General features: G+C 34.6%; 1 protein-coding gene and 1 pseudogene across 1 annotated transcript; one reads left to right on the top strand and one right to left on the bottom strand.

Annotated features, from left to right (window-relative positions):
* Positions 1-5,396: 5,396 nt before the first annotated feature.
* Positions 5,397-9,628, bottom strand: LOC129892992 (uncharacterized; annotated as a pseudogene).
* Positions 9,629-16,299: 6,671 nt separating this feature from the next.
* LOC129891564 (AUGMIN subunit 8) lies at positions 16,300-24,897 on the top strand. The gene is made up of 7 exons (XM_055966962.1): positions 16,300-16,893; positions 19,474-20,904; positions 21,406-21,525; positions 22,380-22,496; positions 22,574-22,663; positions 23,610-23,717; positions 24,592-24,897. Exons 2-7 carry the CDS (start codon positions 19,630-19,632, stop codon positions 24,673-24,675), a joined length of 1,794 nt encoding a protein of 597 aa, XP_055822937.1. The 5' UTR covers positions 16,300-16,893; positions 19,474-19,629; the 3' UTR covers positions 24,676-24,897.
* The last annotated feature ends 618 nt before the right edge of the window (positions 24,898-25,515 follow it).

Here is a 25,515-nt window from a genome sequence, read left to right as displayed (position 1 = left end):
AACTACATAATTCTTTTTTTTGGCAAAAGAACAAATAAATTGAAGAATAATGTTCTTAATACATGTTATATATGAAAATGATTTAAAAAAATTATTGGATTTTGAATGTAACCTTATTTAAGAGATTTTTTCAAAAGAAAAAGAAACACCCTCTTTTCCATTTGATAAGACATTTGAGTATTTTTCATGAAATATCACTATGTTTGATATTAAACAATTTTATCATCTATTATATTTTGAGTCTAATCTTATTCTTACCATTAGGGAAAAAAATCTCAGTTTTTTTACGTTGTCTCCTAATGGAGCTTCAATCAAACTAATAATGAAAAGTAATTTTGAACTATAATTAAAAGTAAAAAGGTAACTTTCGAACATTTTCTATACAGTTTTTTTTTTTTTTACTTTTTCTCAAAAAGAAAAAAAAACATCATTTGATTATATAGTGAATTGAATTTTTGATTTTTTTTTTTTTAAAGATGAGAGTTCAAGTTTGAAAAAGTAATTTTAACCTATTTTCTAATTGATTCTTTTTCACTTACAAAATTGAACCATTTTTCTTTCAAGTTAAATACATATTCAACCACAATGAATTAATTGACTAAAAAACGACAAAAAAATAGGGTCAAAATATAAATAAATGTAACCATAAAACAAGACAAAGCAAGCAAGCGAAGGCATACATGCATCAATAGAAAACCCAAAGAAGAGCTAGAAAAAGGAAAGCGGAAACAGCGAGACCAAGGGCCCATCAGCCCCATCTTTGAAAAGAAAAGAAAGATATGCAGCTTGCGAAAGATTATTGAGTGAATACTTGGAGAAAAAGGCGGCGAAAGTAAGATGGTCAAGATCTCTATATGTTGATAGATACCCGAGAAACGTTTCCACATTAGAGTCAGATTAAATCAGGATTTACGCCGGAAAGTCCCACATTGGAGGGCAAAATGGTCCCTAACAAAGGCGACTCCATATCCGAACTCGAACTCAAGACCTCTCATTAAGGATAAAGAAATAATTACCTCTCCACTCCATATCAAGGGTCTATCATCTTTTTAAGACGAGAATAATATTTCATACAAACTATCTTCCCCATAATTCACTTGTAAAATTAATTTGTGTATATTGTTGTTGGTAACCAAATAAGAAAATTGAAAACCAAAACACACTCCTAGACTAAGTTGTCGTATGACTAACACTTTATTAATGCAGCTGCATTAATAGATTAATTATCAAAACTAGAAACAAAGGCTATATAATTATATTCCCAATATTTTGTTTGTTAGATATAGTTTAAATGTTTCATTAAAATCAATAATTCAAGAAGGAATGCCCACTATAATGACACTAATCAAGTGGCAATTACTATTATTTGAATGCTTTAATAATTTGTATTTTCAGGTTACAACTTACAATTGATTAATAAATGCAGAAATTAAAGTTGAAGGACAAAATAATTACTCCTATTTTATATATTTGATACAAGTAGGTTAACGACCTAGGCTTCTCACACCATATAAACCATAGGGTATGAGATATTTATTAATCTTTTTGGACTTTAAATATTTTGTGTTTGGTCATAAATAATATTTTAGTATTTATATTGAAATTTCATACTTGTAAATAGAATTTGTTGAAAATTGATTTGTCGAAAGATTTAAAAAAAAATTAGAAATATCTATTTGAGTGTATATTAGAAAATATTTTGAGTGGTTTGTGTCACATAAAGTCCATAAAGAAGGGAGCCACAACAAACAAATTATAAGTGCAAAAAATGAAATTCAAAAACAACTATGTTGATCGATCATGTTCGATCTTTCGTTCGACTAATTGCATAGTGTTATCTTCATTTAATTCACCATTCAACGTCCCCAACCCCTGATTAAAAGTGGAGGATGCCCCCCCTACCCCCCACATGCCTCAGTATATATATAACCATTCATTGCGAGAGAGATTCCAATTCCGGATATGTTCTTTTATGTCACTCGATGACTTGATTGGGTGGCCGTCTGCCTGGTGGGGGCGACTCCTCCGTTGTGTTCTCGGTGAAGAAATCGGAGCTGCTATAGAATCAGCATCTTACTCTTTAATGGCAAGCGCAACAACGAGAAGTTTTTCGAGGCTCGAGTAGAAGAAGGGGTACTTGAACAGAGGATCGTCTCAGTCTCGGCTCTAGTAGCCATGCTACCTTCTTTGGCCCTGTCTTACACACCTTATTTATTCTGCCTGCCACCCTTGGAAACAGCCCTCCTTACCTTTCGCCCTCCCACAAGAAATAGATTTCTTTAATTTGAAGCTTCGTAAGGTTGGTCGATAGTCGTTCCGGTCCTAGCTGGTTCCATGATCTAGGAAGTCAATCTAATATCTCTTTTGGTCAAAAGCGGTATAGGCTGTGAATCGAATCTGTCTTTATATATATATATATATATATCCCAGTTCTAAAATGCAAAATATAAATATATACCCCCAAAATTATGGCTAAATTTTTAATGGCTATGACGCAAAAGTAACCTAAATATGCTTTTGGCCAAAAGCTAAAAGTGTTTTGGGACTAAAAATTTTATTTTAAAAAATAAAATCTTGAACTCCCCGAGATATGGACTCATCATGATCAATTATATCATTTTCATGGACTTAAAAGCAAGTGGTCCTTTTATTTATTTAATTTATTGTTAAGTTAAAATGATGTAAAATCATCAACACATGACTAATCATAATTTTTCTTCCACGTAATTGGTCCCCTTTGTTTAATTCCCTTCCAAAAAAGAAAAGGAAAAATGAATGAAAAAACATATTAAAAAATCAATTGCACCAATAATAAGAAATTAAGTGTGATTTTATAAGTGAGTTCTGAAAATGGTGGTATATGCAGATATTACTCCTATCTTTAAGGGTTAAAGAGACTGTTTCCGATAGACTTTTGGTTAAGAAATTTAAGAGTAAGAACTATGATAAAAATATCTACTTTAAAAAAAATAAGTATATTAACAACAAAAATAATAATGTAAAAAACAAGTATTAACACTTTCATCAATTCCTTCGTTATTTACAAATTTATCATAATTATTAATTGTTCCACTAACTTAACTGGTCATACATTTTATTAAATTTGTATTGTTACTTGATATTCAATGATAATATAACTCCATAAATAGTCACATATAACCTATTTTCTATGTGAAGAAGCCAAAAACATACATTTTATTAGTTAAAAGTTAAATATACTGATTACTAATATATCACACGAATCAAAACAAAATTTATTAATAACTCGCAATCAAAAATATTATTTCCCCCTATTATAATTCGAAGCTTCGTGATTTATTTATTTTAGTACACGCATAGAAAAGTTAAGCTATCTACCTTCATTAAAATGACATCTAGCCCTATCAACAACAACCAAAAAATAAAAAGAAAAAGAAGATAAATATAATTTTTGATGAACACATATAGTCGAGGATTCAACTATATATTCATAGTATATAATACTCTATATAAAATAAGGATATTATTGAATCAAGATCAAGATTTTTATCTATTTGACTTAAAAGTAAGCGACGCTTTTAATTTTTTAATTCGAACGATATTCTTTATAAGTGTCACGACTTCGACCCACTGTGACTAGCACCCACAATACTTATTCCAGTAGGAGAATCATTTCTACAGTCCAGCTTACCAACTTAAGCAATAAATATTAAAAACCTTTCAAAAGCATGAAATCAACCAGAAAATAATACTGAGTTACCATAAACTCAGCCAACAATTTTAATAACTACGAAAATGCGGAAGTCAACACATTCTAAGAACTGAAAGTCATCCGTACTAAAACTCTAACCAGTGTCAAGGTAAGAAAAGGGGAAACACTCCCCAAACAGAAGTCAAACTACTAAAACAGTGTCTAAACATCTAAGTCTCGAAAGAAAGACTAATTTAACTTTGAACAAACTTCTAATCTTCCAACCGAGGTCTCTATGAAACTGGCTAAATATGCTTTGTACTCAACAAAAAGGCAGAGCAAGAGTAGCATCAGTACACAAAGACAATGGTGTACTGGTAGGATCACGCGGTTAGCCAGTAAGCGGATCATAGATAAGTAAATTCAATACAATAGGCATATACATATACAGAATAAGTCAATCAATCTCAAGTTCAACTACTATTCAGCACTATACAACTCAATTACTTCCACATGCTATAACTTCACGCCAGGGTCCTCTCAAGGTAACGTGACACCCGATCTAATTATGTGTCGAAATGTTTAATTCGATCCAAATATGTGTCGGAACGTGACACCCGATCCAAATTATTTATCGAAACGTGACACCCGATCCAAAGGTACCACAATCACAAATACATTCAGTATTTACAATATTTATATCACCAAGAATAAGTTCATCATAAAAACAGGTCACCAAGTGATCATTTCACACATAATCTAGCATGTTTCCCAATTCATATACACATGCCTATCATGAAGCAATTTAACAAATATATGAAACACATACGGGAAAATTAGACCATCACCTACCGCAAATTCAAGCTTTCACAACCTTATAATGCAAGTGCCTTTTCTTTCCGAATTCGTTCTTCTCGTTCTTGGTCTAGAAAATAGTAAATACATGTAAAGGATAAACAAAATGGCCTAACTATCAGGAAATATAACATAATTTCACACCCTAGGCCAAACTCATGATCCCAACCTTATTCTATGGCTATTTTCCACCATAGATTTTCGATTCAAACCCTCTCCCAATGATTACCAACCATACTTCTAGTTTTAGGAATCAAAGTATGATTTTAGGGAGTAAAATCCTTACGTTAAGTGTGAAAATTCGTGAAAAATCAATGGAAATCGCACTAAGTCGCCTCTTGAAGTTTTAGAAAATGTTTGTTGTAGAAAAGACTATTTCTGGACTTTTTCACGACTTAAGTCACGAATGTCCAGCTCTAACGGTCCCACTCTAGCAGAAATAATCTCGCTTTGGTAGGATATGCAGAAATAATAAGCTAGGAGTTTATGCTCCAAGCTCCCACTTCACAACACCCCCCCTTCCAAAGACCTATTAAAATATACCCTTCATGCTAACTTTAATTTCGGGAGTTTTACTCGCCCGAATGTGATTTTGCGAAGCTATAAATGCTCCGTATCGTCTTGGCTATTATCCGATCTAATTAAATTAGAGATTCGATTTTCCATCATTCACATGATCACCCTAGACTTCACCTGACTTAGAATTCGTCTAAGTCTGGCTTAGGCTAGATTTTTTTGAACTTACTACTTAAAGTTTTCTAGCTTGAAACCCTTCTCCATTGACCTATTCCTAACGACGTGGACAGGTAGTTACAATAGATGCCAATTTACCCATCATTCATTCCCGAGTGACTAACTGGGGAAAATAGGGTTAAAGTAAAGATAGAGTAGTACCTGTTTCGTCGAATAGTTGAGGATACTTGTCTCGCATGTCTTTCTCAGTCTCCCAAGTAGTTTCCTCTACTGAACGATGTTTCCATTGCACTTTAATCATGTTGATCTCCTTAGTCCTCAATTGTCAAACGTCACGATAAAGAATTGCAACAGGCTCTTCTTCATACTGAAGTTCCTTATCTAATAATACTGAGTCTCATTTAATGATGTAGTCTCCATCCCCATGGTACTCTTTCAATATAGACACATGGAACACCTGGTATATTCCCAAAAATCTAGGTAGTAAGGCCAACCTGTACGCCACTGGCCCTACACAATCAAGAATTTCAAAAGGGTCAATATAGCGAAGACTGAGTTTGCCCTTCTTTCCAAACCTAATCACTCCTTTAATGACACTTTTAAAAGTATTTTCTCACCAACCTCGAATGCCATATCCCTTACCTTACGGTCAACATATTTCTTCTGGCGACTTTGAGCCGCTAGAAGCTTAGCTTGGATGTTTCTTACCTTATCCTGAGCATCCCTCACTAAGTCAACCCCCAATGGCTCTACTTCCCAAGCTTCAAACCGCCCCATGAGAGACCTGCATCCCCTCCCATACATGGCTTCAAATAGTGTCATATCAATTCTAGCATGGTAGTTATTATTGTAGGAGAACTCACACAAGGGCAAAAAATTATCCCAATGTCCCCCAAAGTCTATAACAAACTCCCTCAACATATCTTCCAGCACCTGGATAATCCTTTCCAACTGTCCGTCTGTCTATGGGTGGAAACCTGTGCTGAGAGTGAGTTGAGTACCCAACTCTTGATGCAACTTACCCCAAAATTTAGAAGTGAACTGCGTACCACAGGAAATGATAGAAAGAGGCACCCCGTGCAGTCTTACTATCTCTTTCACATAAATTCTGGCTAGTTGTTGTGCATTATAATCCACTCTAACTGGAATGAAGTGTGCTGACTTCGTTAACCTGTCAACCACCACCCAAATAGATTTATGCTTTCCCAAAGTCTTAGAAAGTCCCACCACAAAATTCATGGTTGTTCTCTCCCACTTCCATTCAGAAAGGGACATTCTTTGCAACAAACTTGTAGGTCTTGGTGCTCATACTTCACCTATTGACAGTTCTGATACTTGGCTACATATTCAGCTATGTATTTCTTCATATCCGACTACCAATATAGCCGTTTCAAGTCTTGATACATTTTAGTCACTCCAGAGTGAATAGAGTATCGTGAATCATAAGATTCAAACAGGATCTTTTGAATTAGTCCATCTACTCGGGGAACACAAATCCTTCCCCTAAAATGAAGCACCCTACCTGCATCTAGTGTTGAACTTGGAGCCTTTCCCATCAACATTTTCCCTCTAATTTCATTTAAATATACATCCTCAAACTACTTGGTCTTGATCTCTTCTATGAAAGTGGGCCTTAGATCAACTCCGGCCATTATCCCACCTTTATCTAAGATGCCTAGACTCATGAACCTGGCCTCCAAGGCCTGAATTTCTCTAGCCAGAGGCGGCTTAAGGGCCCCCAAACAAGCTAAACTGCCCATGCTTACCGGCTTCCAGCTTAATACATCTGCTACCACAGTAGCCTTACCTGGATGGTACTAGATAGTGACATCATAGTCCTTAAGCAACTACATCCACCTTCGCTGTCCCAAATTCAAGTCCTTCTAGGTGAACACGTATTGTAAACTACGGTGATCAGTAAAAACCTCACACTTGACATCGTACAAATAATGTCTCCAGTTTTTTAGTGCAAACACTACCGCTGCCAACTCCAAGTCATGAGTCAGGTAGTTCCTCTCATGCACCTGCAATTGTCGCGAAGCATATGCTACAACATTCTTATCCTGCATTAATATAGCACCCAAACCAGAATGTGAAGCATCACAATAAACAATTAAGTCTTTACCTTCGATCAGTAGGGTCAAGATTGGTGTTGTAGTTAGGAGAGTTTTGAGCTTTTGGAAGCTCTCTTCACACTTACCAGTCCACTCGAACGACACTTCCTTTTTAATCAACATGGTCAAGTAAGTAGCAATAGAAATAAAGTTTTTCACGAACCGACGATAGTAACTGGCAGCCCCACAAAACATCTAACCTCTGTCACAGAGCTGGGCCTAGCCCAATTCTTAACTCTCTCAATTTTTTGTGGGTCCAGCATTATCCTTTTTTTTGAAATAACATGGCCTAAAAAAGCAACTGTAGACAGCCAAAATTTATACTTAGATAATTTTGCATATAACTTTTGTCTTCCCAAGACATCTAGCACAATTCGAAGATGATCTACATGTTTTTGTTCACTCTTTGAATACACCAATATATCATATATAAACACTATCACAAATAAATCCAAGAACGGTTTGAACACCCCATTCATCAAAATCATGAAGGTTGCAGGTGCATTGGTCAATCCAAAGGACATTACTAAAAAATCATAGTGTTCATACCTGGTCTTAAAAGCTGTTTTGGGCATATTTTCAGGCCTAATTTTCAACTGATAGTACCCAGACCTGAGCTCAATCTTTGAGAAAACTGAACTGGTCAAATAGGTCATCAATACAAGAAAACAGATATTTATTTTTGATGGTGACCTTATTTAGCTGTCGATAGTCAATGCACATTCTCATAATACCATCCTTTTTCTTGACAAACAACACCAGAGCACCCTAAGGGGAAGCACTAGGACGAATGAACCCCTTGTCAAAAAGCTCTTGAATTTAAGCCTTAAGCTCTCTCAACTTTTTCGTAGCCATACGGTAGGGAGGAATGAAAATTGGATGGGTACCTGACTTTAAGTCAATGCAGAAATCTATGTCTCGATCAGGAGGCATACCAAGTAAGTCTGAAGGAAAAAACTTCCTAAAACTCATACACTATTGGGATAGACTCAATAAAAGGAGACTCTACTTCCACATTTTGGATATGGGCCAAATAGGCCAAACAATCCCGCCCCACTATTTTTTTAGCCTGGAGAAAGGATATGACCTTAGCTGGCTTAGGCTTGTACACCCCTTCCCACTATAGCCTTTCCCTCCCTGGGATTCCTGGAGCCACAGTCTTTGCATTGGAATTAAGTACTGCAAAGTAGGGGGACAACCAAGTCATGCCTAAGATCACATCAAACTCTTTCATTTCTAGGATCAGTAAGTCAACCCAAGTCTGGTATCTCATAAACACAATAGAACAAGAACGATACACATGGGTCACTATAACTGACTCTCCAATAAGGGTAGAAACATGAACAGGGGCATCCAATATATAACACAATGCATCAAAACCCAAGGCATATCTTACAGACACATAGAAATAAGTATAACTCGGATCAAATAAAATAATAATCATCCGGTCACAAATAAGAATAGTACTTGTGATAACTATGTTAGATGCCATTGTCTCGATTCTGCTTGGGAATGCATAAAACTGAGTCTGGTCATCTTGATGAGCCATCTCCCTACCTGGCAGGACTACTCCTTGACCTACACTACTACTGCCTCGGCCTCCACGGCCTCTTAGATTTCCTCCTTACCTACTTTGTGGACGTCCTCTACAATTGTTCCCTCTAGTTGCTGGAGCCACTAGTCGGGCCTGCTTGAATGCTGAAACTATCCCACGGGGGTGAGGTCACTTCCTTCGTATATAGTCCGGCTCTGTACAGTTAAAACAATCGCGATTAAAAGATGTGAGGCTACCTGGGAATGATGCTCTCTGACCCTCATGGGCCTGATGCGGCTGTGGAGTACCAGAAAAAACTACCAGTGAAAAAGGGCAGTGCTAATTGAATTGGCCGGGCAGCAATCACCGGCCTGCCTGGCCCTCTAGAATAGGATTCCTGGAAGTTACCTGCACTCTTGGGCCTTTTAACCAAAGCCTTGGCTTGCCCATCCTTCCTCACACCTTCAAATTTCTTAACAAAGTCTATGAATTCGTTGAAACTCCTGTCGGACGAAGTCATATGAACAAGAAGCACCTGCACAACCTGACCCTCTCCTCCTCAATAATGACCAACTGAGTAGCGTACCTGGACATTGCATGAAATTTGGCCTCATAAGCAGCCACGGATAATCCTCCTTGCTCAAGGGACATAAATTTTTCCTTCCTTCTGTCTCTCAAGGTACGGGACACGTACTTCTCTTGAAACAGAGCATGGAACTGAGCCCAAGTGAGTGAGGGTAACACAGGTGAACGACACTCCATATAGACCCTCCACCACTGCTTGGCCTCACCCTACAGCTGGAAAGTCATAAACTCTATTCCATGTTGATACACTATACCCAGCTTATGCAGTCTCGCATAGCAATAAAGAATAAACTCTTAGGCATCCTCATTTTCAGTACCATGAAAAACTGGAGGTTTGAGTTTAAGGAACTTAGTGAGCATGTCATGCTCAGTACCCGCCATCATCAGACCCATCAGTGTCCTGAAGAAATCATATGTGCCTACCACCCTATCTGTTGGTGAAACTGCAGCAGCAAACGGATGATCAACAGAACCTAGTATTGTAGGCTTGGTGGGGATGGCTCTCGTGCCAGCTAAGACACTCAGGAAGACTATGATCTGTTGGGCCAAAATTGGGTCTAGAGGGGGAATACCAACAACATCAATTTGGTTATCCTCCTCCTGTTCTCCTTCATCTTCCACCTCTCCCTCGAACAAATTATGGAGAGCAGAAGGGGCCTCACCTATCAGCACCTGCTCAATAAGGACCTCTACTTTGGTAGGTGCTGCCCTTCCTCTGCCCCTACCTCTCCTGCCTCTCTCTCTGCCACACCCTCGAACGGTTATCTCTTTTTTGGACTCAACTAGAGTTACTGGCCTGATATCGTTGTAACGTGTGTTAACCATCTGCGGACAAGAGAGTGAAATCTATTAGATATCAATTTGTATCACCAAATACCAATTGAAATCAAGTTATAGCACGAAGGAAAGAAGACAGTGAAACTTTTCCTAAAATCCTGCAGCCTCTCGAAGAAAAGTACAAACGTCTCTGTACCATTCCGCAAGACTCTACTAGACTCATTATGGTACGACGAGATCAACCAACCTACACTCTGATACCTACTTTGTCACGATTTTGATCCGTCATGACTGGCACCCACAATACTTATTCCAGTGGAAGAATCATTTCTACAGCCCAGCTTATCAACTTAAGCAATAAATATTAAAAACCTAGAAGAAGCATGAAATAAACTAGAAAATAATATTGAGTTCCCATAAACTTAGTCAACAATTTTATAAGTACGAAAATGCGGAAGTCAACACATCCTAGGAACTGAAAGTCGTCCGTACCAAAACTATAACCAATGTCAATGTAAGAAAATGGGAAACACTCCCCAAACAGAAGTCAACCTACTAAAACAGTGTCTAAACATCTGAGTCCCGAAAGAAGAACTGAAATTAATGAAAAATTCCACGGAGCATGACATAATAGCTCACCCTTGGACTTTGAACAAATTTCTAATCTTCCAATCGAGGTCTCTTTACAACCGACTGAATATGCCCTGTACTCAATAAAAAGGCCGAGCAAGAGTAGTATCAGTACACAAAGACAATGGTGTATTGGTAGAATCACGCAGTTAGCCAGTAAAACGGATCATAGACAAGTAAATTCAACACAATAGGCATATAAATATACAGAATAAGTCAACCAATCTCAAGTTCACCTATTATTCAGCACTATCGCAACTCAATAACTTCCTCATGTTGTAACTTCACACCAGGGTCCTCTCAAGGGACCTACAAATAATCAACTTTGTGTTGGATATGACACCCGATCTAATTATGTGTCGAAACGTGTAACCCGATCCAAATATATGTCGGAACGTGACACCCGAATTAAATTATTTATCGAAATGTGACACCCGATCCAAAGGTACCACAATCATAAACACATTCAGTATTTACAATATTTATATCACCAAAAACAAGTTCATCATAAAAACAGGCCATCAAGTGATCATTTCACACATAATCTAGCATGTTTCCCAATTCATGTACACACATGCATATCATAAAATAATTTAACAAGTATATGAACACATGCGGAAAACTAGACCATCACCTACCTCAAATTCAAGCTTTCACAACCTTACAATGTAAGAGCCTTTTTTTTCTGGGTTTGTTCTTCTCGTTCTTGGTCTAGAAAATAGGAAATACATGTAAAGGATCAATAAAATGGCCTAACTATCAGGAAATATAACACAATTTCATACCCTAGGCCAAACCCATGATCCTAACCTTATCCTAGGGCTATTTTCCACCATAGATTTTCAGTTAAAACCCTCCTTCAATGATTACTGTTATGCCCTATTTTTAACCGAGGTTAGATAAAGCACAACATATGGACTCTGAAAAAAAGATTAATTATTGTATAGAGTCGCCACCTAATTTATTAAGGAAAATAAGGAAAACCTATTTGATGCATGACCTGTATGACTCACGTTTCAATCTGCGAAAAACCAGTTTAGATTCTAGGAAAGGGTTTACATTATTCCAAAGGGAAGGTGTTAGGCACCCTTCAAAATTCACAAAATGTGATACCCGACTAGACTTAATTTATCAATGAGGGAGGGATAAAATTATTATTTACAAGTATAACACATATATATGTAAAGAATATGTATTAAAATTATATAAAATATATGTATAAAAAAATGAATCAAGAAAATGTATGTTATTGTCAACTATGTGTATGAAAAATATGAGAAAAGATACATATATATATATATATATATATATAAGTAATTTTTATGCAATATTAAAAGAATAGCCCTTTATTAATATGAACAAAGAAATCTTTTATCATATGAAAAGAGAAATAATTTTGAATATCATTTGCAAAAAATATCTCCAAATACCTATACAAGCACTTGGTAAAATATTAATAATGAATAAATTATTATCAAAATAATTTTAAAATATATGTGTCTATATGTATACTAAAAAAATAGAATTTTATTATATAGTGGGCTCAGAAGCGTAACTATAATAAGTGTTATATCCCTATTAAATGTCGTGGTGATTTGTAAAAAAATCAATTCAATTGTTCAAAAGAGATTTTAAAAGAAATATATTTAATTTAAGGAATCATCATAATTTGGGATAATTAAAACCAATTAATTATTAAAAATATCTACGAAGCCAATGGATCCTAAGTAAGGAGTTCAAGTTATTCCGAAGGGAAGGTATTAGCATCCTTTAGAATCCACAATTGCGGGTCCCAGCTGAACTCATCATTTTTTTTAAAATTGAGGAGATAAAAATATTGCACAAATATATAATAAAATATACATAATGAGTAAATTAAAGCAATAATATAAAGAACGGCCTAATATTTGCCTAACGTCAATAATATACATAATAATAAATTAAAATGTTATTCGAATTTAATTCGAATAACTTCCTCGGGAAGGAGTTCTGAGTACCTGTAAAAGACTTAATAAAAGTGTTAGTAGGGGATAAATATGAATAATGATGATAATAATAATAATAATAATCAAAAATAAAATCCGTCTTATAAACATGGAAGGCCTTGGAAATCGACGATAATTTCTTCATCGACCTATTACAATTTGAACTATATATAAATTTGAAGTAATATTTCATATTATCACTTAAGGCTATACAACAACAACAACAAACAACAACACTTAAGGCTATCAAAACAGTAAATCCGACCAAAAATGTACCTCATGTTGTACCTAAAATTTGAAACTCCAAACGGCAAAACTGAACTTTATGTCCTTCATGAAAGTTGTAGATATATGTCGTAAGCTTGCAAAAAGAAAATAATCAGCACAAAATACATTTTGTACAAAAAGATATGATCAAAATACTAGCGGTTGTGCATGCTGGAATTTTAAATAAAAAATCTGGACAAAACTTTTCCTATGTTGCGTCCTATTTTTCGACCCAATAACAGCAGATCTAGGCTCCAACATAAACATAAAAGTTGTAGGTACGTGTTTCATCTTTCCAAAACATATTTATTTACTAAAAACAAATATCTATACAATGAGATACGTCAAAATTACTAACAGCTATGCAGTTTCAAAAAATCGAATTTGATTTACTTACCACAAGGGAGGAGTTGCTTTGTTCTAGATGAAAGGACAAGCTTCTTTTGAGACTTTTTGAGGGAGAAAAAGAGAAGATAATGGAGAAAGTGATGTATTATGAGGGAGAAAAAGAAAAGATAATAGAGAGAGTGGTGTTGAAAGGGAGAAAAAGAGAAGAGAATGGAGAGAATAGTTTGTTTATGAGGGAGAAAAAGAAAAGATAATGGAGAGAATGGTGTTGAAAGAATTTTGTTTTAAAATTTTAATTTTTGCTTGGATGAAATCTTCTATCTTAGACTCCCTAAACAAGTTGTTTGAACAATTAATCAACCAAAAATCAAAAGTTTCTTTGACTTCTTGTATTGATAAAAAAAAAAAGTTCTTTGGCTTTTTATGTTAATTAAAAGAAAAGTTAATTGGTTTCTTGTGTTAATAAAAAGTTATTTGGTTTCTTGTGTTGATTAAATTGTTGAACATGAGTGAGAAATCATTCTCAAAATGACTTAATGAGTCATTAATATATATATATATATATATATATATATGTAACACAAAAAATTAAAAAAAATGTAATCGATATTTTTTAAGATATATTGTGTTGTAGAGAATAAATTATAGTGTTGTGTTGTGTACGTTTAAAGATGATTGTAAAAATAATATGACTATTAAAATTTTCAAATGACAATAAATTCATAAGAATCTTATTATTTACGAAATTAAGAATGTTTATCCATAAATTATTAAAACGGAAAAATAAAAATAAAAAATCATAAAAATGCTAAAATAAGGATAATTATTAATAAAAAAAATAATTAAAACTAAAAAATATATTAAAAAATTATATTTTGTGTTCTTTAATGATCAAGTAGTCTGAAAACGTTAATTTTGAGTACAGAGAGCCAAAATTGGGTGTCAACAATTACCAACCATACTTCTAGTTTCTAGGAATTGAAGTATGAATTTAGGGAGTAAAATTCTTACCTTAATCGTGGAAATCCATGAAAAATCAATGAAATCTCCCTAGGTCATCTCTTGAAGTTTTAGAAGTTGTTTGTTGCAAAAAAGACCGTTTCTGGACTTTTTTCGACTTAAGTTGCGACTGTCCTGCTCTTACGGGACCCATCCCTCTTTGGCGTAAATAATCCCGCTCTGGCGGGATATGCAGAAATAGTGAGCTCGGAGTTTGTGCTCCAAGCTCCCATTTCACAACACACCCCTTCTAAATATCTATTAAAATATACTCTTCACGTCAATTTTGATTCCGGGAGTTTTACTCGCCAGAATGCGATTTTACGAAGCCATAAATGGTCCATATCGTCTTAGCTATCAGCCGGTCCAATCAAATTAGAGATTTGATCTTCCATCATTCACTGATCACCCTAGACTTCACCTGACTCAGAATTCGTCCAAGTCTGGCCTAGGCTAGATTTTTCTGAAGTTACTACCCGAAGTTTTCTGACCCGAAACCCTTCCTCATTGGCCTATTCCTAACGACGAGAACAGGTCATTACAATAAGCTTTTTACTTTTTTCTTTCATTAATGTAAGATGTTTAAAATGACGTTTACACCATTTTTTCAGAAGCTTATTGACCTAAAAATTTGTCTGTTTTCTCTTGACATGCGCTTCATTGTGGATATCGTTAAAAAATATTTGTTTATTAATTACTTTATATATAGAATGATAGGTATTATATGGAATTAAATGTTATATTGTGTATACTTATTTTGTGAGTTATGTAATTCTCATTGACATTGATAGATTGTTGATTTCTTAAATAGTAGCTTATAATATTTCTTATAAAAAAAGTGGATGTAGATCGAAGACTCAGACAAAGTTTTATAAATAAAAATATGCATAAAATGGATTTTAAAAAAATTAATATATGCCTATATCTTAGTTGACAAACTCAACTCAATTAACTTTGTCAATGTAGGGTTGCTTAAGATCCTTATTATGTACCTTTTAATGATGTAATGTGATTATAAATTATAAAACCTATCGTTGAGTCATATAATAAAGTGTGTTAAAAATATTTATATTATTCTTTTTATTATGTCGTTCAGTAATAAAATTTTATTTTAATAAAAAGTGTTTATAAAAATATTTTTATTATTTGTCAACACCGTTTACCAAAAGGAAAAAAAAGTAAAGCAAAAGACGTCAAATCGCGGAATTTCCGAAGATGATACGTATCCCTCTTATAAAGAAAGAGTGAATTTTGAGTTGAAAAGAGACTCTGTTTGGCCATTTTAGTATTCCCTCCTACTTAATTTATGTAACATTTTAAAAATTTTATGATTTAAATAAATTTATTTTTAATCATAATTGTTCATATATTGTAAAAAATATTTTGAGTTATCAATTATTGTAACTTATAATATTTTTTACAAATGAGAAGAGATCCAATTTTGTATTTGATGGTCGGCATAGTTATAGACTTCGTTTCTACGACTGCATTTCTAGCTGTTGAAAGACTGAGTGAAAACGATAAGAGGCGCACAAATAAATAATGTCGTTGTGCAGGTATGTGATTCACCAAGCTGGAGCAAAGAAAATCGTCAAATCCTAGTAGATTAGGAATGTGAAGGCCTCTTCTTCGAAAGGAGACCGGAAAAGAAAAAACTATGATATTGATCGAATCCTTTCTCTCAATTTGTTTGAAGCGGGCAGCGGGCCAAATTGAGAATGAAATGCATAAAAATAGTTTATAAATATTTAAAATTCATTTCAAAAAAATAGTTTAAATTGTTTAACTCTCGAAAAAAAATAAAAAATGACATATAAATTCAGACGGAGGAAGTAATAAAATCAAAGTTGGGTGGCGCCAAAAAAACCAACTACCTCTTCTTCTTAGTCTTCTTTTACTTTTCCATCTCTTCTCAACGCCATCAACCACCCCCTACCCACACCCCCACACCCTCAAACCTATATATATATATATATATATCGGTGTACACGTGATATGTATTTGGATTCCGTATTGCGATTAATTAACGTGTCTTCGCCGGAAAATTAACAAGAGGTTGTTGTCCGGAGACTTTGATGATCGGTGCGGACGTTCGGTTGATTAATTAATTGCGTACTCGAATTTGGAATTCGTATTGCGATTGATTACTTAATTAATTGCTGAGTAAGATTTGATTTCTCGCGCTTGAATTTTTAATTCGTATCGTACGATTAATTAACGTGTTTCGCCGGAAATATTAACAGCGGTCGTCGTCCGGTGAGTTTGGTTATCAGTGCGTAAGCTTCTGTTTGATTCCTTCATTAATTTCTGATCAAGTATTGATTGATAATATTGTACGGATGATTAACGTGTCTTCTTCGCCGAAAAATTAACAGCGGTTTCGTCCGGCGAGTTTGATTCTCAATGCGGAGGCTTCGGTTTGATTAATTAATTAAGGTTTGCTTTCTAGCAATTGAAGTTTGATTTTCTGTTCATCTTTAAGTGTTCGTTTTACAGAGAAGATTGAAGTTTTTTTTTTTTTTCAATTCCTGGATTCAAATCCCTTTCTGCCAAGGTTTTTGATCATGTATCGAAAACGAAAAATCAATTTGATTAATTTGAGTTAATGGTAAAAAATACCTCAATTATTTGATTTTCATATCTAAATTATCATGTATACTACTTTTTTATTTAAACTAACACTAGCTATTATTCGAAACACATTTCAACTATCAATTGTTTAAATTTTGTGATTGATTTTTTTTTTACAGGGAAAAATGGATTTTTTTGTTTAAATTTTTGAATTTTTTTGTATATTGAAATTCCTTTGTTTCTCTGTTTTTTGCTTGTTTTTTCCTTCAAATTTTCAGTACAAAAACTTGAATTTTTTATATGTTTTTTTTAATCCAATGTAGATGAATTTCATAAAATATTGAATTAAAAAAATCTTATTTTTGTCATTGTGTTTGAAAATTTACTGAGTTTGTGTTATATTCCTCTTACAGTTTTTTTTTTTGTTTAGTTTGTGAAACTTCTTTATAGAGACTGTACATGAATAATGCTAGATGTTCACAAAATTAGGAACAGAATCTGCCACAACACATTATTAGATTCTATTTTTTTCTTCTTCTGATTTCAATATATTCTCATTATTTCATTGGTTTTTGTTCCTAAAAATACCACTAAACAAGGCAAATAGTCAACAAAAAATATTTATTTATTTTGAATTTCTCCTTTTATCGATGTTTGCTTTGATAGTGCAAAAGAAGAGTGTATATGGATTTTTTTACTTTGATATGTATTAAAAAAAAATTAAGATTTAATGGTGAGAAACATATTTAAATAGGTCATCACTTTGTCGTTTTTCAGAGTTTCATAACTTAATTATACATTATTTTCTTTATATTAAAATATACATCGATGTTAAATTGATCAAATATTTATTTTCAATCAATAATATAAGTTTGTAGGCTAACTCGACATCGATACATGTTTTAATACGAATGAACGGATAGTTATAGTATAAAACTCATGAAAATGTGATATTTTGGATAGGTAAATTGGACAATACTTCATCTGTTATTTGGCTCTTATTTTGTCACATTTTATTAAATTAACTTTAATAATAATGTTTTCTGGCTCTAAATTTAGTTACTACTATTATATTTATTTAATACTAAGAATATAAAAATCAAGTAAAATAAAACGGAGGATATTTATAGTTGAACTATAAAATTCGAGAAAACTGTAGTTTAGGTTTATTTTTTTTTTACCATTAACTCAAGTTTTTTAAGTGCATTTATGATACTGTGAGTTCATGGGAGATGGACAATGATCCTACTTGCACGTGGGTCCTCCATTTCCGCCCCCATAACCACCCTATATTTAACTATAACTATCATTTGCTTGCTTAACTATTTAATATAATTGGGAACAAAACAAAAAGTTTCATAATTATATATCATTCTATTAATTATTTAGTTATGCACCAAAATGCAGTTAATCTTGGGGGGAAATGATTGTTGATTTTAAAAAAAGACAGTTGATTAATCACACTGATGAGAAATTATTTCGCCAATTAAGATCTTGATATAATAAGAGTGGTAAGTACTTCATTTTTTAATATTTTTTTATGAGAAGTTTGAGTTTTGGATATGAAATTTTTTTGTTAGTTTTAAGATTTAATTTGCCTCCAATAGAGTATCGAACATAAGGAGATTGGATGGAAAAACAAAAATATCTTTGTATAGTTTCCTTTGTGTAAGTTTGAGTTTAGTTGAATTTCTTTTCATGAAAAGGAGTTGGGTGTGGGAAAGAAGGAACAAGACAGACGGGCTGTGACTATCTGGTGTTATATATCCAGCTTGGCAGACCATGGCACTCCCGTGAAAGGGATAAAGGGTTGTTGGGGCCAAGGAAAGAGGAGGGTTAAAAAGAAGGGGGAAAAAGCAAAGTTAGGAATGGCAAGTAAAAAAAGAAAGAAAAATCATCAAACATTGTGGGTAACTTTACTTCCAAAAGTAGGACTAAAAAAAAATAATTAAAAATAATAATAATAAAAAATCAGGTGAAGCTTTTCTTGTCCTGTGTATAATTTCTAGTCCTATGAGTATTTCTTATCCTACACCTACACCCCCATTTCCCCCTATACTTCACCATTTTGAGGGAAGAGGTTAATAATAACCTCTTTGTCCTTCTTTAGCAAGCATACAATTGTTAAAAAAACAATCTTTTTCTGCCAATGTACATTCTTTTCTTGATAAAAATTCTAGTTTGATTATATTAGCATAAGGGGTTCTTCCTGGCATTTGCCTGATCTGTCTGGTTTTGGGGATTAATCTTTGTGATTATAGGACAACAGTTTGCAGTTTCTTGATTGGGATTCTAATGATTGATTCTTTATATTCAGATCTGGGGGCCTTTAAAGATGTATTCTTTTGATCATCCGTTTTCTTTTTTTCAAATGGTTTGTTGTTGTTTCTTCTTTTATTTTATCTCAGGTATCTTACTTTTTAGCTTCAATTTTTTGTGTGGCAGATTTACAGCAGAGAAAAGGATCTTACTTTATAGACATTGGTGTGTAATTTATTAAGATTAAAGTGGGTTCTTGAGAGATTCTCAAGAATGGCTTTGAGTTATTAATATAACAAAGGGGATGGATATAATCAATGTGGTTTAATCTGGATAGTTTGGATGGATGTGTATGAATCAGAGATAGCATTAAAGAAGATTTCGACAGTGGAGACAAAAGGAGCTCCATTGATTCAATCTGAGAAGAACCATGGAAATACTCGCAGGCCAAGAACTAGAGAAGTTAGTTCTAGGTACAGGTCACCTACTCCATCAGCTTCTTCTGGCCCTAGACGTTGTTCTTCTCCTAATGTCACAAGAATTGGAACTACTACATCAACACTTTCGTTACCAAAGAGAGCTGTATCGGCTGAAAGGAGAAGGCCAACAACACCTTCATCACCTACCAGTCCATCACCATCAACACCTCTACAGGATACATCTGCAGGAGAATTGTTGTCCAGAAAGATGGCAGGCAATAGGTTGCCAGAATCTTTATGGCCCTCAACAATGAGGAGTCTGAGTGTTTCTTTTCAGTCTGATTCATTTTCTTTACCTGTTGGTAAGAGAGAAAAACCTGCTCCTCATGCTGTATGTGATCGTACTTTAAGACCATCATCAAATGTAGTGCAGAAACAAGGCGAAATACCTCCTGGTTCTCGAAAGGCCACACCTGAGAGGAGGAGGAGTCCATTGAAGGGAAAGAATTCTTCTGATCAAGCAGAGAATTCTAGACCAGTTGATAGTTTAAATGCTCGATTAGTCGATCAGCATCGCTGGCCAAGTAGAATGAATAGGAAGGTACCTTCTGGTACTATGAACAGAAGTATTGATCTGAGTGATAAGAATAGCAAAATTGCGCCAAATACTCATCCAGTCACGCCTACCTTGAGGAGATTGTCATTGGATGGTTACAGCAGACCATTGCAAAAATCTGCCAGTGAATTGCTGTCATTAATGTCAGTAGATGATAATTCACTTTCAATGCAGAAGTCCAGACCTTCGACTTCATTGGATAGAACAGTATCGACGAATCCAGTAGCTAGATCTCAGACTGTATCAGCTCCTGGATCACGTCTTCCTTCACCAAATAAACCATCTGTTCTATCATCCTCTGCATCTAGAGGAGTCAGTCCATCTCGAACAAAATCAGTCCCAAGTACGCCATCTAGAGGGTCAAGTCCTTCTCGGATAAGACCATCTAGTCCATCTAGACAACAACCCAAAACTGCTACTTCTGTCCTCAGCTTTATTGCAGACATCAAAAAGGGGAAGAAGGCAGCTAACCACATAGAAGATGTTCATCAGCTGAGGCTGTTGTATAATAGACATCTTCAATGGTGGTATGCTAATGCCAGGTCAGATGCAGCATTGCACGCTCAGAAAGTTAAAACTGAGGTTGGATTATATCCCTTTTAAAGCTTCAGAATGGAACTTTAGACCTATTTCATTAATTACTTTATAATCATAAAAGAAGTTTCCTTGTACCTCATGGAATTTTCTTCTGCTAAATTTGTTAATCTTTATTTTATGCATGGAATGTTCATCAAACTGCTACATGATAGGAAACCTAATTAAGGAGGATTCTCATATGGACATTGTTTGGAATAGTAATATAGGAGGGGAAATTTTTAATGAACGTTTGATCATTAGCAGCAAGTTAAACTTTCTTTGGATAATAGTGTAGAAGAACTGGCTTTCATTTTCTTGCTATGTAGTAGCTTTCTACTATGTACTTTTAAGTATTAATTTAATTATGTTTTGTGGGGTTGGGATCATGGGACTGATATCTCTGTGGCTTGATGCTCTCTGAGAGCTGTATGATATCTTCCCCATCATATAACAAATATGGTGCTTTTATGCTGATTTAACTAATAGTTTAGTTATCCCTCTATGCAGAAAACATTGTACAATGTCTGGAGAAATACCTCGGACTTATGGGCTTCTGTTATTAAAAAGAGAATTGCGCTCCAACAGTTGAAGCTGAGGTTGAAGCTTTTTGCAGTTCTAAATGAACAGGTAATGCATCTTTATAATAGATGAATCGAATTTCATCCCTGATGTTTTAATCTATAAGTTTGTAGGGTTTTCCAGAAAATCTGTGGATTGTAGGTTTCTTAAACTTCCTAATCATAGGATCATCCAATTTAAAATGAAGATTTGAGTTTAGACCACTTCTCCCATCTTTCTTGTCCATTTAAGGGATTTAAGATGGGCGAAGATCAGCTGGTGGTTGGTGTTTGCAGTGATGGAAAGCAGAACTTTCACTGTGGAATCCCATGAAAAATTTCGTGTGTTAGATTATATTGTTGAACACTACGTAATCTCCTTTTTATGATAGGTTTTTTCATATTTGAAATAGTAGGTATGAGGAGGATGCAGTCACTTGCTAGCCACAAGAATGTACCAACTTATAAATGCTATATGATATCTTTTTTTGATATCTGGAACCTATAACACCCAAAACACTTGACATCGACATGAATGTGTGAATTTAGATATCTTCAATTCATAATGGTGGAAGCTTCAAGTCTAGAAGTTTGAGCTTTATTTTTTTCCTTCAGAGCCAATTTGTAGTCAGGCCCTACTTATAACTCTTCCAGACTTCATGTAATTTCTTTTCCTTATGCTGATTCGACTTCTCTGCATCTGAATATAGTTTGAAAATCAGATTTCTAAGGAATGGCATGTAACTATATCTCCGGGAGGAGTTGGAGAGAGGGGAGTGAGAGGTTTTGTAGCATAACTGATCGTTAAAAGTTAAAGCCCACATTCATTTGTTCAGTAGACAATATGATTTCTATTTAGATCTTTATTGCAGATGTGGCTTTAATGATTAAACTGATTTTTTTCCCCGTAAATGACTGGTTCAGCTCACCTACCTTGATGAGTGGGCTTCAATTGAAGGGGATCACACCAGTTCATTATCCCATGCTATACAAGACCTACAAGCATGCACTCTCCGTCTTCCAATAACTGGACGAGCAAAGGTATGCAACTTGATACTTGGTGCTTTGAGATCAGTTTCCTAAGACATGGAGGCTTATTCTAGTTGGCTCTTTTATAGGGTGATATTGAAAGTGTCAAGGAAGCTGTTTGCTCAGCTGTTGATGTAATGCAGGCAATGGGATCCTCCATGCGTTTTATATTGTCTAGGGTGAGTTCTTATGTTAGTTTACTTTTTTGTGTGTTTGTCTTTTCTTCCCTTTAATTTACTTTCTTTCTCAATTAGTTTTTAAGTAACAAAAAATGCAATTGCAGAACCGGACCAAATGGCCCTTGTCTTTTACTCTCAGGAGTTGCACAATCCTCAATTGTTTGTTTGATGGATGTAGATGAGAGAGAGAGAGAGAGAGAGATGATCTTAGATAGAGAAAGAATTAGCAGATAGTCTTCTGAAGAGTTCTGTAGTCACAGAACTGAGAGGTTCACAACTCAAAAGTTATTTAGTCAGGATAGTTACTTCATCTTGCCCTTTTCTGCAGTGCCGATTTTCTAAAATAACATTGATTTGAAAGGATGAACACTGTATCTCGAAAAAAAAATCTCGTGCCATATTTTTTCTAAAAAAGACCTTGCTATTTATGATATGTTGCATATGGGAAAGTAAACTATAGATGAATACTGTAATGCTCTAAGAATTAGGCTTAATATTGTTATTGTTATGCTTGGGCTTTTGGATTGCCTTTGGGCTTTGGTCTTTACTTGACAGGTGGAAACTCTTCATTGCCTTTAAGCCTCAACTGAAGTATTAAAAGGAGTTGATACTATCATACTATTTGAGCACAAACAAAGGTCAATAAATGTTGACTGACAAGTTATGACACATTCTTTGGCTATCTGATTAGTTTGTTGTAGTTGGAACATGAAACAATGTGACTTTCAAGAGCACAAATTTTGTGGATTATTGCTTGTATATTTGAAATGTATTAAAACATTTATAGAACCTAGCCTATTGCTTTCAATCTGTTTGATTAGAATTGAATGTTAAACAATCTAAAGGCTCAACTTGATATCTTGATTTGGTAGGAACTTGTATATAATTTTACCTGCACTGTCACTTCTGTTTGTGGTTCCCTAATTTTGGGCTCTGCACTTTGCAGGTGGAAGGGATGAATTGCCTGGTTTCTGAACTTGCTGATGTGGCAGCTCAAGAGAGAGCGATGCTGGATGAATGTGAAGCCTTGTTGGCTTCAACAGCAGCTATGCAGGTGAGACAAAAATTTCCGGTCCCCTAAAGTTATTGCCTTCATTATAGAAAATCAACAGCTACTTCTTAGTCTTCACTCTCCTCCTCCCTGTCTGGTGCCCTTCTCCATTTTATACCTTTGCCATAGTTCTCCTTATCCACATAGTGATCTTCTAGTTCTGTCATTAGGACTGAAATTATCTTGTTGCTTTAGTTCAGATTCATTCTTCAATCCTTGCATGTTATGATGACAATTTAGAATCAGTATGAATCTGCATTGAAAATGAAGTTATTGGTTTGAGTTGTGGAAACAACCTCTTACAGAAATGTAGGGTGAGGCTGCGTACAGTAGATCCTAGTGGTCCGACGCTTTCCCGATCCTCGGACCCCGCGCATAGCGGGAGCTTAGTGCATGGGGATGCCCTTTTTATGAATATGCATTGATCAGCATTAGTTTTTGCCCAGCAATTCACGATTCTATTAACCAACAAAATGTTCAGTATTTATTGTAGAAACTCAGAAGAAAATTCCCAGCATGTTGCCCACATGGGTTAGCTCAACTGGCAAAGGTTTAAGGACTTGTGTTAAGGGTCACAAGTTTGAGCCTTGCGCCAAGCAAACTAAGTCCAATATTTAAGTGGAGGAGGGTAGAGGGGCGAGCCATTAACCCCGAGTTTGAAGGCTATGGTTGGCGCAAAGGGTTGGCTCCAGACAGATTTCTCAGTCATCAAAACAATTCCCACTATGTCAAGCTTAAACGCTTGCACTAACTTATATCCCCGTCTTTATTCCAAATACAATACACGATGGGTAGAATAGTGTGTGTGTATTTGATGTTTGAAGTTCCATGTTCGATAAAATGATTATTTATTGAGACTACTTGACAATAATTGCAGGTAGAAGAATATAGCATTAGGTCTCATCTTATACAGTTGAAACAAGCTTGGAGAAGTGATGAGCAGCTGATACTTGGAAATTAGATAGTTTTACCAAATGGCCTTAGCTAGTGTGTATAGTAATAGGTTTTTCCTTTTCATTATTTTTTCTTCTTTTTTTCATTATTCTAATTTATCATGGGAAAGTTGAATTGTTTCATTCTTTTTCTTCTCTACAAAGCTTGCAAAAAGTCTATCCTAGTGTAACTTTTTGTGTTATCAACAAGAAAAAAGAAATGCAAAGTAAGAAAAAAGGTTCAACATTAATTATTGAGGAGATGTAATCTTCCCAAAGATCATCTATGAGCTCGGTCTTGAAGTTTTTTCAGAACATCAAAATTTTCTATCGAAAACAGTCTCTCTACTTGTGATTGACAAATGGTGCTATTGCGGGGCAAACCTCGGTGAAGATTTTAACCTTCCCCACATAAAAATAATTTATTGAAAATATAAACATAATTTGTTGTTTTCAACCTGCCCTACCCTGCATAAATTTTCATTTTTCTTTCTTTTTTAACTGAATTTGATACTAAAATATAAAATTTATTTTTCTGCTACGCGTATTAATATGAACCTTCTTGGATACCAAGGACTAAGAGAAGTTAGTTAAGAATTCTGTCTAAATAGTTAATCAAAAACTTCTAATTTTTGAAAGAAATATGAAGAGAAAAAGTGGCACAGGCAAATATTTACCATGTAAAATTGAACACTGATATTATTTAATCTCTTGTTTCATACTGTTTTAAACTCTGTATGTTGGCTTATTTTAGGTGTTTTTAATTCAAAATAACTTTCGAATAGTTTTGTGGTGTTTGACTAAAACAAAGTGTGTTTGGTTGGTGGGATAGATAGTCAAACAAAGTCATTATAAGCCAAAAGTCAATC

The sequence above is a fragment of the Solanum dulcamara genome, chromosome 6 (assembly GCF_947179165.1).
Source record: "Solanum dulcamara chromosome 6, daSolDulc1.2, whole genome shotgun sequence".
NCBI classification, from domain to species: Eukaryota; Viridiplantae; Streptophyta; class Magnoliopsida; order Solanales; family Solanaceae; genus Solanum; species Solanum dulcamara.
Note: the sequence above shows the minus strand (reverse complement) of the source record. Positions and strands in the feature narration are given on the sequence as shown.